The 17009-nt window shown below is 38.0% G+C and overlaps 1 protein-coding gene across 1 annotated transcript in view; it reads left to right on the top strand.

Annotated features, from left to right (window-relative positions):
• The window catches only part of GCC2 (GRIP and coiled-coil domain containing 2), a 55356-nt gene extending 39265 nt beyond the window's left edge, over positions 1-16091 (top strand). The window contains exons 18-23 of the mRNA XM_059134298.1: positions 545-721; positions 3549-3766; positions 5756-5950; positions 6930-7069; positions 8711-8912; positions 14418-16091. Of these exons, the coding sequence (XP_058990281.1) occupies positions 545-721; positions 3549-3766; positions 5756-5950; positions 6930-7069; positions 8711-8912; positions 14418-14488 (1003 nt within the window). The 3' untranslated portion in view covers positions 14489-16091. The remainder of the gene's footprint in view (positions 1-544; positions 722-3548; positions 3767-5755; positions 5951-6929; positions 7070-8710; positions 8913-14417) is intronic.
• The last annotated feature ends 918 nt before the right edge of the window (positions 16092-17009 follow it).

Raw genomic sequence — 17009 nt, 5'->3', positions numbered from 1 at the left:
AGCATTTGCAAGAGCCTTTTTTGATTATGCTGGAATTTTGGATTCATATTATTTTAATGTAAATGTTTTTTACATTCCTTCTATTTTCTTATGCGTAAGATGGTTTTTTCCTAAAAAAGTAAACTCAGTGAATTGTATCAGTTGAAACAAAATGAGGGGCTTTCACTATTTGTTTTTTATAGCATTCTTCCCCTAATGGTTGGCTTACAACTATGTAATTTTTTTTAACTAAAAGCATAGTGCTATAACACAGTAGGCCATTTTGATGCTATCTAATAGTTTCTTCTCCATTTGAGTATGAAATTTATAAGTTCAGAGATGTTTTTTAAAATCTGCAGGGCCTAGGGTTTAAAATCTGACTACTATAACATATATTTAATCCTAGTCTCCGAATTCTCCCAATTATTCAATTTCCTTTAGAATCATCCATAATATAGCAAGTGTGTGACATTAAAGATGAAACGATTAAAGTAATAAAATTTATTTGAAACCACAAAATCAGGTTTACCTCTTCTAAAACTTTTTATAAAACTGTTTGTTTCAGAGAACACCTGGAAATGCTGATTGATCAACTAAAAATCAAATTACAGGACACCCAAAATAACTTACAGATTAATGTTTCTGAACTTCAAACACTACAGTCTGAACATGATACTCTCCTAGAACGGCATAACAAGATGCTTCAGGAAACTGTGTCCAAAGAAGCAGAACTCCGTGAAAAGTAAGGTTGCTGGCAGTACTAACAGTGTTTGCGCTGGGCAGCAAAATGTTTCTTTGTGAAATTCCTAATGTGTTGTTCCTTGGGATAAATAAAAATTGAAAATAAGAAATAGATATTTCTGGGGGCATCTGGGTGACTCAGTTGGTTAAGTGTCTGAGTCTTGATTTCTGCTCATGTCATGATCTCAGGGTTGTGAAATGGAACTCCTGGGATCTTTTTCCTCTGCCTCTTTTTCCTCTCTCTCTAAAAAATAAATAATAATCTTTAAAAAAAAAAAAAAAGAAGAAGAAGAAGAAGAAGAAAAAGAAAAAGATATTTCTAGAGGCTTAGTAACTTTGTTTTTCTATCCCATTTTGATTGTTTTTATACTTTACTCTTTTAACAACAGTTAATTTTATCTGTTCATCCAGTAATCTGTTTCTTCTTTGGCCTTCATGGCCAGAATTTTCTTTAAAAAAAAAAAAGAAAGAAAGAAAAAAACCCACTTTCCAACTCAGGTGTCAAATTACAAGCATTTTTCTTTCTCTCTAGTGGAAAACATTCACACAGCTGCCGAATCACAAAGAATATGGCACTTACCTTTGCAGCTGTTTTCAACTTGTCACAGTGTTACCTTTCGTTAATCAGTATTTTAGATAGGCATCAGGGGTATTGGCAGAAGGAACAGATTGATGTGAACAAGGATATTTGAATTCCTGTAATGAAGAAATTGGGTGGTAATATCTGTTGTACCTTAGACTAAGGAAAAGAGTTCTTCATTGAGCATCAAGTGTGTTGGAATACTTTATATATTTCAGGTATGCTTTTAATACTTACCTAATTGATGGTAATCTTGAAAGCTTCATCTTCTTGGCTTTTTAATCTTTTAATAGTGTAATTTATATATGTTAACCATGTAAATCAAAAGTTTCAGGGAAGATCTACCAGTTTTATAGCTACCTATCACTAGGGTTTACTGGGAGATTTGCTGAAACACAGCGATGCTTGCTATTTATATCAGAAATTTCCCATATTGACTTTTACTCTAGAAAAGTTACTGCAAATTATATTGCTAAGACAAATAAATTGCAAGTGATGCCTCTAAAGTTTAATGACTATTTTTGGCAGGGCCTCTACTATGTGCCAGTCTCTCTTAAGTACTAGAAATTCACATCATTTTCAGGTATCTATAGAGGTCTTATTCCCCTTCTTAGAAATATTAAGAATAATGTTGTTACTGTCTGTCCCCCAGTGTGAAGAAATAGCCTTTTCTTTATAAATTCTCTTCTTTTTAAGCATCTTAATACTCATACTTTCCCCATATGAGATCATAAAAATGAGATTGTAAAAATTATAAAAATAACTAGACTGACCAACTAATACTTATATTGCCGAGGATCCAGCTATATAAACACCCCAGTTACAGCTGAGACATAGTAAATTTCCATCAGCATAGTCATTCTGGGTCCATGTTGGGGTTCAGGCTTTTAGCTCTTAGGTAGGTAGAGTCAGATGTACCACTGAGACCACCTGCAAACTACCAACCTTACTTCCAACCTAGCTCTAAAATGTAGCGATTATCTTCCTTAGGAAATTGTTGTTGTGTCTGCTGATGGTTTTTCCTTTACTTTTGTACTAGTGTTTGAACATAATGCTCACAGAAAAATGCAGATTTGAGGAGTAACATATACAGTAGCATTTTCTGAACTCATTGATCCGTGTAAACTTGACGCTTAAGAAACCTTTTCTGAAACATACGATATTTTTATTGTATGTCACTTTTAGCCACTAAATCTTGTCTTAAAACCTTAATATAGTGTGCATATGTGTAGCACATAGATAAAAAATCTTGGAATGCTATGTGCTAAACCATTAACAATGTTTACCCCTGGAGCTGGGATTTTATACTGCAAGGGATGGGAGTGAATAAGAGAGAGCTCTCACTTTTTTCTATAATTGGTTCCATATTATTTGAAATTTTATGAGAGTACTTGTGGTACTTGTGGCTCTCTGGCATAAAAAGAAAACTTTTTTTTCTTTTTTTTTCTACTTTTTACTTTTTTTTTTTTTTTTTTTTTTTTTTTTTTTTTGTAACCAAAGCCAAACGTTAAAAATCAAGACTAAAATAGAACCACGGAAAACAGTGGTTCCCAAATGATAGTTCCACTGACTAGTACCAAGCTGATTAAATAAAAATCACACAGAAAACTGTTAAAAGTAGGCGATTTCTAGGACCACCTTTGGAAATTCTGATTCTGTGGCTCTAGAATGAGAACTAAATGTATTTTTAACAAGGGACCCAATGATTCTAATGTGCAGTGAGATTCAAAAACAGCCATAGTAAACCAAGCCTTTGTGTTTCAGAGTGTTACATTAATTGGCTCAAAAATGATTCAGGAAACTTCCTTTCAAGCTTTCCTTAAGACTTCATTTATGAGTCGAAAGAACATATTCTTTTTCCTGTTTTCAAGGTAATAAAAAAAAGATACCCTATGCTTATATGAGCATCCACATAAGATAACCTGAAAGGGGCACTGATATAAAGTATGTATTATGCTCTAAATTTAGTCCTATTTTCTGATAAGTGATGAAGGAAGTTCCTCATCTGAACCATTGTAACATAGTTACTCAAACAAGGTTTCTTGTTACAGAACACAAAGATGATTTGAACGAGATGAGTCCCCAGATGGTTAACACAGTGAATACCATTATAGACGCTTAGCAGTTAATTCATACATTTAATAGATATCTCGGGGCTAATTATCAAGTAGAACCCAGTTGAGAAAAGCTGAGTCAACATGTCAAGTTGAAAGATCTGCTACGAAATTAAGTTCCTCTCACCCTTCAGGTTGTGTTCAATACAGTCAGAGAACATGATGCTGAAATCGGAACACACACAGACTGTGAGTCAACTCACATCCCAAAACGAGGTCCTTCGCAGCAGCTTCCGTGATCAAGTGCGCCATTTGCAGGAAGAGCATAGAAAGACCATGGAAACTTTACAGCAGCAACTGTCCAAGGTGGAAGCTCAGCTTTTCCAGCTTAAGAGTGAACCAACCACAAGAAGTACGTGTGTGTGCATGAGAGCATCCGTCATTCACCTTTGCTCACATAGTTATGTCACTTAAATACATTCATCACAAATCCCTAAGAAAAAAGAAAATTTACTAGGTGACAACCAGTGCCAATTCTGTGATTAAAGAATTTTGGTTTTGCTTACTGAGAAGATATTTGAACCATTTGACCCCTTCCTGGTTATACTTATAGCAGCCTGTATCCTCTTCCAGTACTGATTTTCCTGTATCTGTTCCCCTCCATGTAATGCGATTTCCTGTTCTCTGACTCAGACGTACTCTGCAGTCTCGTGACGTGTGTCCAAATTCCAGTATTCACTGAATCCGTTTGGTGTTCTCCATCGTTAGTCATCAAATCTATCTATTTTGTAATTAGGAATATTAGAATGAGAGGCTTAGAAATACCCAAGCCCCACTGAACTTATAGGATTGATTGGTTAGTATAGCTTCTTTCCTTTAAAATTTCTCCTTAGTTGGAGATTTAGTTCAGCTACAGCTGGTATCTTCCATTCTCCTCCCTGGAAGAGATGGAAATGTGCCAGCTGAGATGAGGCTACATCATCTTTAAGGTATCAACTTTATACTTAATACCATTTACCTTGGAAAATGTCACCAGGACACTGGCAGCAATGGGTTACTCATCAGGCTGTGAACCCAGCTTCAAGAAATTCAGCCTAGGCTGCCTGGGTGGCTCAGTAGTTATGCCTCTGGCTTCAGCTCAGGTCATAATACCAGGGTCCTGGTAACAAGCCCCACATTAGGCTCCCTGCTCAATGGGAAGCCTGCTTTCCCTCTCCCCACTCCCCCTGCTCATGTTCCTGCTCTTGCTGTTTCTATCTCTGTCAAATAAATAAATAAAACCTTTAAAAAAAAAAAAAAAAAAAAGAATTCAGCCTATGCCAAGAGTCATCAAAGGAAGTAATCAGTCAGGGAAACACAGTCACATGAGAGATTGTGATCTAGGAATCAGCATGGCACAATATCAGAAATCCTGGAAAGTGATTCAGCAAGGGCAGCTGGAGGCTAATGTTTGAGAAAAATGAGGCAACATCATGGAATGGAAAATAAATGAAATTGGAAGTTAAAAGATATGGCATAGAATTTGCTTCCTAACCCTGCTAAGATGCCTTGGGCAAAGTCATTTAATTTCCCTGACTTTTGTGTTTCTTGGGATTAATCAAGTAATGTGTTTGAAAGTGCCTTATAATTCTTACAGTTCTATCCAAGTGTTCACTATCAGCAAACAGGACAGCTTGGCTGGGGGAGTAAAACAGATTAGTTCTCTGGGGCACCTAGGTGGCTCTGGGTTAGGGCCTCTGCCTTCGGCTCAGGTCACAATCCCAGGGTCCTGGGATCGAGCCCTGCATTGGGCTCTCTGCTCAGCGGGAAGTCTGCTTCCTCCTCTCTGCCTGCTTCTCATCTCTGTCTGTCAGATAAATAAATAAAATCTTAAAAAAAAAAAAAAATAGATTAGTTCCCTGCCCTGGGTGCTAGGCATTTCTTGGTTGAACACTGATGATGTGAGGGGGCGATGGAAGGACCCAACAAAGGTGAAGGTGTAAGGTAGTGATGAACAAGTACATCTGCTCAGCAGAGTTCAGCAAGTGTATTGTGTTCAGAAAGTACACAGCTATCTGAAATACCTAATCCTCAAAAACAGTCTAGTTGAGAATTTCTGCCAGTATTCTGCAACTGTATAGCCCTCCCTGTTATGGTATCTAATAATAGAGCTTATCTAGGTGGTAGCAAATAATTTATAGTTTCTATTGAAATTACTTAAACGATTAAAAGTTAATAACTGTTTTTAGGGCAGTCTTAGAAATTCTTTATGCACCATTTATTGGTCTTCTAGTTACTGAAATTCGCTGTCATACCACTTAACATTCCTATGATCATTTTAATTTCATTGTGTATCTCTGTGAATGCAGAATCCATGATTTTGAACAATCTCACACTTACTTTTTTAAAAAAAATTCAATAGGCCTGGCTTCATCTCACCAACCTTTGAAGAACCTTCGAGAAAGGAGAAGCACAGATCTCCCCCTTTTGGACATGTATGCCATTACCCGGGAGGAGGGAGAAGGAATGGAGACCACCGACACAGAGTCTGTATCTTCCTCTGGCACTCACCCACAGTCTTTAGAGCAGCTGCTTAATTCTCCTGAAACTAAACTGGGTATGTTTTTCCTCTTTAGCTCTACTGTCTTGTCTAATAAATCCTAACTCTTAAGTTTTATGTGCTTTTTTGAGCTACTCTAAGAAAATTTCTTTCAGTGTTCTACTCCAAATGGAAAACTCTCCTGCAGAATGAAACAGTTGAGTGTTTTAAAATAAAATGCTAGTTCTGCCCCAAGCTTGAGCCAGAAATAGATGGTTGGAAGTCCTATAGTGGTATCAGAAAGTAAGATGAACTATTCTCTCATCCTTCTAAGAGTTTGACAGCTTTTATTTATTCCTCTGTTAGATTTATTAGACATACTAAAGCTTCAGTGTATGTTAGTTTTACCTGTCATGAATGTTCACAATTCGGGGTGAATTCTCTTCTCTCCTGAAGCTTCAGGATCTAGAGTAAAGACTGTTTATGTCTTTGGTCACTAATCTTGGTGTGGATGGAAACTGCAGTCCCACCAGACAAGGTTAGTAATGATCACAAGAGAGTGACAGCAGACTCCAGAATTACATCTGGCTTTGTGATTTTTGCCAGATTACTTATCAACTCTGAGCCTTTTCCCTCATCTACACAGTCTGAATAATGATACTTACCCACCTCCTATAATATTCTTATGAGCATCCATGATATAAATGATTGGTAAATGTTATTATTCCCCTCGTTTATAAGTAAAACAACATAAACTCTTGGGATATAGAGGAGTGCGAGAATAGTCTAGAAACACAGGGCAAACAAATTCTAGAATTGGGGCTTGTAGAGCTTGAATTCAATTAGATTATATACTTTACAACATAGATTCTGCCTTAATTGTGTCACGTTCGAAGTATAACCTTTCAACTGAGATATGTTGAACAGAAGAATGACAGAGAGTGGGCCTGAGTAATACTGTAGAGTAAGAGATCTGTGCTTAGATATATTTCTTACTTAGAATCAACATCTGTAATCTCAGATTTTGACACTTAATGACTGGAACAACATCTTGCAGAGCCTCCTCTATGGCATGCTGAATTTACCAAAGAAGAATTGGTTCAAAAGCTCAGCTCCACCACAAAAAGTGCCGATCACTTAAATGGCCTGCTTCGGGAAACAGAAGCAACCAATGCAATCCTTATGGAGCAAATTAAGGTAAGATCAATACTGCCACCCAGAAAATTCTCTCTGCAACAGGTTGGTTTTCTTGACCCCCCCCCCCCACTCTCCAGATGAGACACATCCATCACATCTTCATTCTTTACGATGTCACGTTCCTGAAACTGAGAAATATAAATTGCTTTGGATATATATTATATAAAGACTAACTAAATTACTATCTTTTCTTAGAAACTATGATAGATTTGGAAATGGATTAGAATAGGTTCATAAGTCATTGTTCCACATATGCTTAGGGAAAACTTAAGTGGGTATGAGCCCTTATGCTCTAAAGATAAACTAGGGACACTTCTCATTCAGATCATTCAGCTGATGTTTATGGCACTAAACTTATCACAAATTGTGGGTGGAGATAGTAAAGTACCATAGGAAACTTTCCTACTTAAATGTGACACTAGAAACGTGTGGCCATATGTAGATAGTAGAGTAGTTGAGGGTTACACAATCCACCGTGGCTCACAGCTAAGTCACTTCTCCAAACATAGTCCTGCTACTTAACTGAGCAGTTCTTGTGAGCCAGGCCCTGGGCTTTACATATATCATCTGTCTAATCCTCATTCTCACTGGTGAGAGAATGCCTGAAGCTGATAAATGGTGGAGCAACATTCCAGCTCATGTCTGTCTGGAAAGCACATGGTTCTGCCCTCTGCATCCTTCTCCAAATCGACTATCCTCCCTCTGTGCAGGGCCTCAGCTATCCTTCTTAAATTAATTTTTTAATGCTGAATTACTTAGCTGTTCATAGTAAATTATGTATATTGTGGCATTCCACCTCTAAATATTTTAGTATGCATCTATATAAAATAACATTTTCCTACATAGTCAAAACATTACCACATCTAACAAATTGCTAACTAGCCCAGTGAACTAAGTGACTATTCAAATGTGGTATTTCCACAAATTTCCATTCCTCAAACACTTTAGCATTCTACTGTCTTTTGCATATCCTGTTGCCCCATTTTTCTGGTAGTATTTTAGATTGTCTTATATTCCTGAATTTTCACTCTATCATAGACTTGGCTTTTGTTTTGGTAAACAAAACAGCTGTGGTGCATCAGGTAAATATAACTTCCCGCTGGACACCGTAACTACCTGCAGTCTGTGAGCAGGGCAGGAAAGGGGTTAGTGGTGGATGTAGATGTTTACTTTAGTCCCTGGTTTCAAGCTCTGCTTGCCCTCTGCAGTGTGTCTTATCCCACAGCTCTGAGCCCACTGGTTTATTTTCTGTAGAGAATAGGAGGTGAAGGGAGCATCATGGTAGTTGGTACCATGACAGGCTGACTATGTAGACTTGACATCAGTCCTCAGTCTTCAACTCCATTTCCTGTACTCCTTTATACTTTGAGACAGGAGCTTCTTGGTGTTTCTGCGGGATCCATTCTGTCAGTGATACTTAGTGTGCCACTGGGCTGAGTCTCTTCCACTTTATCTCCTTCCCATCTTGTAGGAATTTCTTGATATTTCTCATCTGTTTTTTTTCCTTCTCTCCTAATCACTCCTTTATAGTCATTTTTTGGGGCATTTCGGGAGGAAGAGAAGAAGAGTGCATATGTTCAGCCTGCCATGTTTAACCTGAAGCTCCTAAAACTCATTTTTAACTCATTTCTCCAACATCAGCTCCTCAAAAGTGAAATAAGAAGATTGGAAAGAAATCAGGAACGAGAAAAGTCTGTGGCTAACCTGGAGTACTTGAAGAATGTCTTGCTGCAGTTCATTTTCCTGAAACCAGGTAGTGAGAAAGAGAGACTCCTTCCCGTTATAGACACAATGTTGCAGCTCAGCCCTGAAGAAAAGGGAAAACTGGCTGCAGTTGCTCAAGGTTGGTGAAGGAAAGTATTAAAACTCTTGTTGGATAACTTACACTAAATGTTGGACTTATGGTTGAAATTCTGTGTGCTTACAATCTTGCTTGTGACATTGTGACTTAAAACATTTAATATTTGGTTCATTTGAGTGAGTTCTATCATATATGTAACCTGTGACTAGATTTGAAAAGCTAACGTTTTAATACTTCAGGGCAATTATAGTACATAATATAATTTTAAGATGCAACAAGTACAATAGTGTTTAGTTAGATCTTTGAAAGTTAGACATGTAATTCTAGCCTTGAATTCTATCAAAGTGGTTTTATTTTATATCATAATTAACATGCATTAGCTTATTCTTTCCTACTCACTGCCCCCCACCACCACCTCACTCTTACTCCTTCCCCTGCCAAATAGTCTAGAGGCAGCAGAGTCATATGACCCAACAGTTGGTCCATATCGTACATGACAGTCCCATTTCTCAAGGCAGACTCTGTTTTAAAGCTGTCCTGTATTTGGTGCTTAGATTTTTGTGGCAAATAGATTTAACACTGTGATTTTATGAACTCCTTTAAAATGATTCTCATATAACTGCTGTAGTTACCTGATTTCAGACTACTCCTTAAAGATCATGGTTTCATTTTTGTTAATATAAAATGTTTTTATTTGTGACCTTTTCAAGCATACAGGCAGAATGCTGTCATGTCCTTTGTAGCTATCATCTTTAACAATTTTCATAATCAGACTTCTTTTGAAAGGGGAAGAGCAGAGCTAGAGATTTTTTTTTTTTTTAAGATTTTATTTACTTATTTGACAGAGAGAAAGCACAAGCAGGAGGAGCAGCAGGCAGCAGGAGAGGGAGAAGCAGGCATCCTGCAGAGCAGGGAGCCCGATACAGGGCTCAATCCCAGGACTCTGGGATCATGACCTGAGCTGAAGGCCGATGCTTAACTGACTAAGCCACCCAGGTGCCCCAGGGCTAGAGATTTTAAAGCAGATCCCACACATCATATAATTTTCCCAGCAAACACTTCACTGTGTATCGGACTTCTCTGCCATCTCTACCCAGTTTATGCGCGGTGTTCTGATTATTGCAGATGTCTTTGTGCAGCATCCTAATAGGGCTCACACATTGCATTTGGTTGATGTCCCTTAAGCTCTGTTTTGTTTTTGTTATCTATAGCAGTTCCATGTTCTTTTTATAATATGTCAATTATTAGTTGAAGAAACTGGTCATTTATCCACTAGAAGCTCAGTTCTGGATTTGGCACTTTGAGATAGCATGTAAGTTGTTCCATTGTTGCCTGTAAATAGGAAGTCAGGTCTCTGCTTAGACACAGGTGCAATTGGAGAGGGTGGGAGATAAAAATCCCTCATAGGTGTATTGAAAGTACTGTGTACTTTCTGAGACATCACATTAGTAGGCCCAGAATGTCTGGTTGTCCCGCTTTTGACTGGTTTATCTCATCATGTTGGTGTTTTGGGGTTGTTGTTTTTTTAAGATTTTATTTACTTGAGAGAGAGAGAGAGAGAGAGAGAATGCACAAGCATTAGGAGGAGCAGAGGGAAAGAGACAAGCAGACTCCCTGCTGAGCACAGAGCTGGACAACAGGAGTCAATCCCAGGACCCTGAAATCATGACCTGCACTGAAGTCAGACACTTAACCAACTGAGCCACCCAAGCACCCCATGTTTGTGTTCTTCAGCACATTCCTTTATTCCCTAAAAATCCTGGCTACGCTAGTAATGCTGGAGAGTGATCCTCAAGATAGAGCAGGTGTCAGAATCATCTGGTGAGATGATTAAAACTCAAATTGCTGGCCGCACACTCCCAAGTTTCTGATTCAGTAAATTTAGTGTGGAACCCAAGAGTTTGCATTTTTAACAAGTTCCCAGGTGATACTGATGCTCTTGGCCATTATTAAGCTAGTGTACCTTTGAAAGATTATTCACTTCTTATCTCTTAATTACATGAGAAAACAAAAGAAAACTTTTAAAAATTTGAATTAAAAGTGCTGTGGTCTGGCAGCAGATAGAGATATGGCTTAAGCAAGAGTTATTGAACTGAAAGATCAGAAGGAATCATCAGAAAAAGAAAACAATGGAAGAAAAAATGAAAGAGTGGGTAATAGACACAGAGGGTATACTGAAGATAACTAATACATATTTAATAATTGAAGTTCTAGAAGAAGAGGAGAGGAAATAATGAGGTAGAGACAGGATTTGAAGAGAATGAAAATTTCTCAGGGCCGATAAAGGACATCCATCCACACATTTGAAAAATCTCAATACAATTTCAAGTAGAATAAATAAAAGGAAGTCTACCTCTTCGCATAAAAGTGAAACTGCCCCCCAAAAAGGACAGAGAAAAGTCTCAAAAGAAGACACATTGCCTCTTTACCTCAAAAGGAGTGGTAGGCTCACAGTGGACTTCTCAGCAGCATTGGTGAAGTACTATCTTTAGCATGCTGTAAGAAATAACTGTCAGCCTTCAAGAAATATTTTTCGAGATCCTTTCTGATAGAAACTTTAAGAATTTGCCTCCATTGGAAATCTCAGCAACATACTCCATGTAAAAGGAAAACCTAAGTGAAAGGTCTGAGGTGCAAGAAGGAATGTCATGTACAGGAGACTTGTCACCATGCTGCAGATAAGAGTCCTGAGCCTCACCAGCCAGACCAAGGATATTTCTTTACCAAGGCCTTCAGGACAACAGACCACGTCATACATGTCTGGGGTGCAGAAACGAGGCTAAAAAGAGGGCTACTCTTCCTGGCACTGAAAAGAATGGAAGCATAAGAGCAGAAAACACAAGTACCTCGTGCCTCCTTCATCTCCTTTGAAGCAGTATTTACATTTTCTGATTTTGTATGGAGTTTATACCAGTATTTTTCATTCAGGTTGCTAACCACTACTGGATGTTGAAATTAATTTGGTGAATCACATCCAGAATATTTTTTTTTAATGGAGAGAATGAGACAGACATCAGAATACATTGAATCTCATAGGGATAAGAAGTGTTTCATGAAACTCTCTGGGTATATGGGTAGATGTTGGTATCTGTCTGTATCAACTCCTGATATAAAATGTTTGTCTTTCTATGGGTCTGGGTCACAAATATTTGAGAAACATCAGCTTAGGGGATAAACTAGATTATCCAACTCTGACAAGTGATGTCAAACTTCCTGTAATAAACACCGTTTAAGGACCCAGCTCACACCGCAGGCAAGTATCAGGAGCTGCTCAGAGCTGCCTGTGGCATTGCTACATAAGGCAAAAAAACACAGAGCACTGCATTAGTCTCAAAACAAGTAATGTGAAGAAGACACTGCAAAAGTCAGTTGTTGCTGTGTGTGTAGTTCACATGTCAATTCCCCCTGCTTCCTGCATGTTAGATCCCACCACTGTTCACAGACTGCATTTTTCTTTTCTTCTTGAGACACAACTTGAGGTGAGCAGAGTTCGCTCCCTAAGTCAGTCAGTCATACAGTGCTTCTCTTTGTAAGACTGGAATCTCAATTTTGCTACTCAAGTAGGAGCTGAAAGTTGCTTCTTTACATTTTTGCTCCCTAACTAGGTTATAATTTACAGAGCTGTGTGTTGTTACTTAGTGTACAAAATTACTAAAGTCTAATACTCTGTAGAAGCAAATAAAGAGGAAATAGACCTGAAGTTAATACAAGGTTATATGCCAATTTTACCTCAATTATGTACAAAAAAAGAGAGAGGAAAAAAGGCAAAGACTTACCAAGCATTTTTTGGTCATCTCCAGGAAGAGAACACACTCATACTCACTGTAAGTGTCTAATTTGGTTTGCAGAGGACTCAGAACCTTATCAGAAAAGAATAGTTACTCAGAGCAGGTGCAGATGCATCCAATCTCAGCCTTTCTTGTGGTCCTCATATACCTAAGGACATGAACAGCTGCCAGGAACATTGTCTGCATAGGGCAGAATCCTGCCAGATCTGGGACATGGCTGAATTTTTGTTGTGTCGCAAGTCTTATACTCAGCACCATTCATTCCAGATGAACATACAGCAGTTTCTGCGTTTCATTTAGGAAATGCAGCCCCCTGGCTCTCATTCTTGGGAGCAAGGCCACTGCCTCTTCTAATGGGAGAAAGCAGAGTCAGTGCCCAGTTTTCCATCCCTTAATGTCACTTCCTCCAGCTTTCTGTGGAAAGACTGACTTCTAAAAAGTCTTCTGTCACTACAATGTCCTCTAGACATTCATGCCTTTATGTAATCCTCTCCCCTTGAGTGGCCATTAGACTGGCCTCGTGATTTGTTTCTAACTAGTAGAATACAGCAAAGGTGACAGGGTGCCACTTCCATGATTAGGTTAATTGTGACTTCTATCTCATTAGCAGACTCTACCTTCTCCACTTACAAGCTGACATTATTAAAGAGGCCACAAACCTAACCACTAAAAGGGAGAATCTCATGTCGATTATTTCTCAATAAATTTTTTAAAATTAAAAACCCATACATAAATGTTTAGAGCAGCTTTATTTTAAATTGGGAAAAACTAGAAACAACGGAAATATCCTTCACTGGTAAATGAGTAAAACAAACTGGTGCAGCCACACAGTAGAATCCTGCTCAGCTATAAAAAGGAATGAGTCACCGATACCCACAGGAACATGGACAGTTCTCAGATGCCTCCTGCTAAGCAAAAGGAACCACACTCAAAAGATACATGACGGGGGCGCCTGGGTGGCTCAGTGGTTTAAGCCTCTGCCTTCGGCTCAGGTCATGATCTCAGGGTTCTGGGATCGAGCCCCACATCGGGCTCTCTGCTCAGCGGGGAGCCTGCTTCCCCCTCTCTCTCTGCCTGCCTTCTCCCTACTTGTGATCTCTATCAAATAAATAAATAAAAATCTTTAAAAAAAAAAAAAAAAGATACATGACGTGGCCCAATTTATATTACTTTCTGGAAAAGGAAAATGGTGGGCATGGTGGTACTGCACCTTAAGAGGATGAAGTACTGGGCGCCTGGGTGGCTCAGTGGGTTAAGCCGCTGCCTTCGGCTCAGGTCATGATCTCAGTGTCCTGGGATCCAGTCCCGCATCGGGCTCTCTGCTCAGCAGGGAGCCTGCTTCCCTTCCTCTCTCTCTGCCTGCCTCTCTGCCTACTTGTAATCTCTGTCTGTCAAATAAATAATAAATAAAATCTTTAAAAAAAAAAAAAAAAAAAAAAGAGGATGAAGTACTGTAAGCAAATTATACCTCAATATATACCTGATTTCAGAGTGATTAAAACCAGTTGTTTTTGTTTCTCTTGGTTTAGTTTTGAGGTTTACCACACAACTGTTTAGATTCTAAGTTATGTAAAGGCTTCCATATTAAAAGAATGTACAAATTCCCCTTATTGTCAATAATTCTAGTTGTGCTGGGGTCTTTATTTTGGAATTGTCTAATGGAGAAATGCAAATACTGAAAGGTCAAGAACAGATTTGTAATGTCAAAGTATGTTCTGAGAAGATTAATGCATTTTTTTTCTTTTTGGACTCCCCAAAGGTGAGGAAGAAAATGCTTCCCGTTCATCCGGATGGGCATCCTATCTGCATAGTTGGTCTGGACTTCGGTAGATTGATGGGAAAACATTATTTATTAACCAAATAGAATCCATGTGGCAAAAAAGAAAGTTTCACATATATTGCTGTCATTCTTTTGTCCAAAATGTGTGTGTATATGTTCACATCTACATATATTTGTATATACGTCTGTCAGATGTATTTAAAAAGTCTCTGCTTGAAGTAAAAGTATGAAGTTAAACTACAGCAGCCTGAAGGGTTGATACCAGTCCACAGCCCTCTGACTCTGTGACCTCCCAAGAGTGCTGCCAGATGAAAACACCAAGAAACAACAACACTCCCTCCTTCTGTGGAACCTCAGGACCCGCCTGTTTCTGGGCAGTACTGTGAATTTCGAAGTTAAATTTTGGTACAGTACCAACTGGAATTTAGGTTTTGAAAATAATGTTACAAGACTATTTATTGCAAGAGCAAACTTGCAGATAGATTATTATTATAAATTTTTGAAATGTAATTAGAATATGAAGGAAAATGCTTTGTGCATAACATTGACATGTTTATTAAGGGATTATAAAGCAAATATGTACAGTTAATTATGAGACTAACATTTTACTTAGTAACTTTAAAATGAACTGTTCTGTTTTTGTTTTTTTTTTCTCTACAATACATTATCTCAAAACTCATTATGTTGTCAGAAGCCCTCGTGTTGGCTGGTGTAACACAGAACATGAACACGGGACCAGCTCATTACCTTGGGGTGATTTTGTGGTGTCTCTCCAGGCTCTTGAGAGGGTTCATCTACTTTTAAGCCATAAATCTGTTTTAAGAATTCTTTCCATCTCCCCCATTAAAAACTTATCAGAACATCGACTGCGTCATGCAGCGTTGTATCTAATAGGAGAGTGGTGCTTCCTGTGGTTTAGCAGACATGCCGTTCTGTATGCTCTCCATCCCAAGGAACTTCAGGAACACATCTTCGAGGTCAGTGTCACATTTTCACAGTCTTGTGGTGTTACCTGCCTTTGATGCCTCTAAATATATTTTATTGACAAGATCAGAATTGTGTTCTTAAATCATAAATTTGAGAATTCTATTTTTAATATTTATTTGTTAAAAAAATCACCACACAGTATCCTCTGTAAAAGTTCCCTTAAGCCTTCCAATTTATACTTTGATTTTCATTCTCAGCTGGTGAACTGACTTGGTTTACTCAGAACATTCATTTTGATTCCAGTTTAATTTAACTGAAATTTGCTGCTGACGTGCTGAGTTTGTTCTTTACAAAATATCTCCTATATCTCTTTCCTCCAGTTTTAGAACAGACCTAACTAGTGAATGTAATAATGAAAATGCATCCGTTTCAGAGCTGACTTTAAGTTTAGTAGTTTTTTTACTTTGTAAACTGTGAATATGCATATACCAGCAGCATACAATGTAACTGTAATAGTATTTAAATAAATTTCACTGTAAGTGTAGACCTTTTTGAAGTCTGTATAAACTTATTTTGAAATACAGTCTTTACTTATGAATGTAATAGCAAAAATACCATTTTGCATGATAAAGTTAACTTTGATTACAAAGTGATATTCTTTCATGATTTCAGCAAGAGGAAATATACTGATTATTTTAGTATTTCTATTAAATATGTTTAACTGCATATCATATTTTTATGCCTACTTTTTTTCTGTTAGACACTGTCTCTTTGGAGTTTTTGAGTTAGTCTATGAATTGACATTACACATTCCCTTACTACTGTCTCTAGACAGTTGGGACCTAGAGTATCAGGTACTTGAGAGAACATAGATTGACCTTTTGTTAGGTGTTGTGTGGATCATGATACCTTTTATGTCTGACATCTACCTTCCACCTGGAAGTGGGAGCCACACTTAGCCTTTCTTTGGGCCCTTCGCAAGTTCCAGCCTCCTCTGTGATGTATACAGTGAGCTTTGCTTACGCCCCAAAGAGCATATGATCAAGAATTATATTCCTTTAAACAAACTTTGAGCATTGCATTCCTTTAAACAGACTTTGGGAGAAGTGTCACTGAACTGCTTACTAGCAAAGCAAAGGCTTGCTAAAGGCAAGCAGTGTTTTGTGTTCTTTGTAAACCCCGTGTTAGCTGGTGATATCACTGGAAACCTATAGTATTGAGTGTACAGTTTCCAATAAAGATATAATTTGGTATTGGGCAAATAGCATGATGCAAACAAAAAATTACACATACTGTATGATTAAGTTGGAATGTAGTGGTCACAACTTGGTGTAAGACTATTCTGCTTTGACTTGGTATCTGAAAATCTACTATTGTTTCAAAATAAATGCACACTAAGGTAAACAATCTGATATAAAGTTGCAGGTGACTTTAAGCTCATTTTTACCCATGAGTGTTAAAAAGCATTTCATTATTTACATATAAGTTATATACAGAAGAAAAATCTTTTCCCCCTGCATTCATCATATGACTACATGGAGAGAAAATCAAGTTGTGACCTTCAAATTGTTGCTTTAAAAAAGATAGAAAGGTGCATGTTAATAGAACATTGAGAGTGCCTGGGTGGCTCAGTGGGTTAATCCT

The sequence above is a fragment of the Mustela lutreola genome, chromosome 9 (genome assembly GCF_030435805.1).
Source record: "Mustela lutreola isolate mMusLut2 chromosome 9, mMusLut2.pri, whole genome shotgun sequence".
NCBI lineage: Eukaryota > Metazoa > Chordata > Mammalia > Carnivora > Mustelidae > Mustela > Mustela lutreola.
Note: the sequence above shows the minus strand (reverse complement) of the source record. Positions and strands in the feature narration are given on the sequence as shown.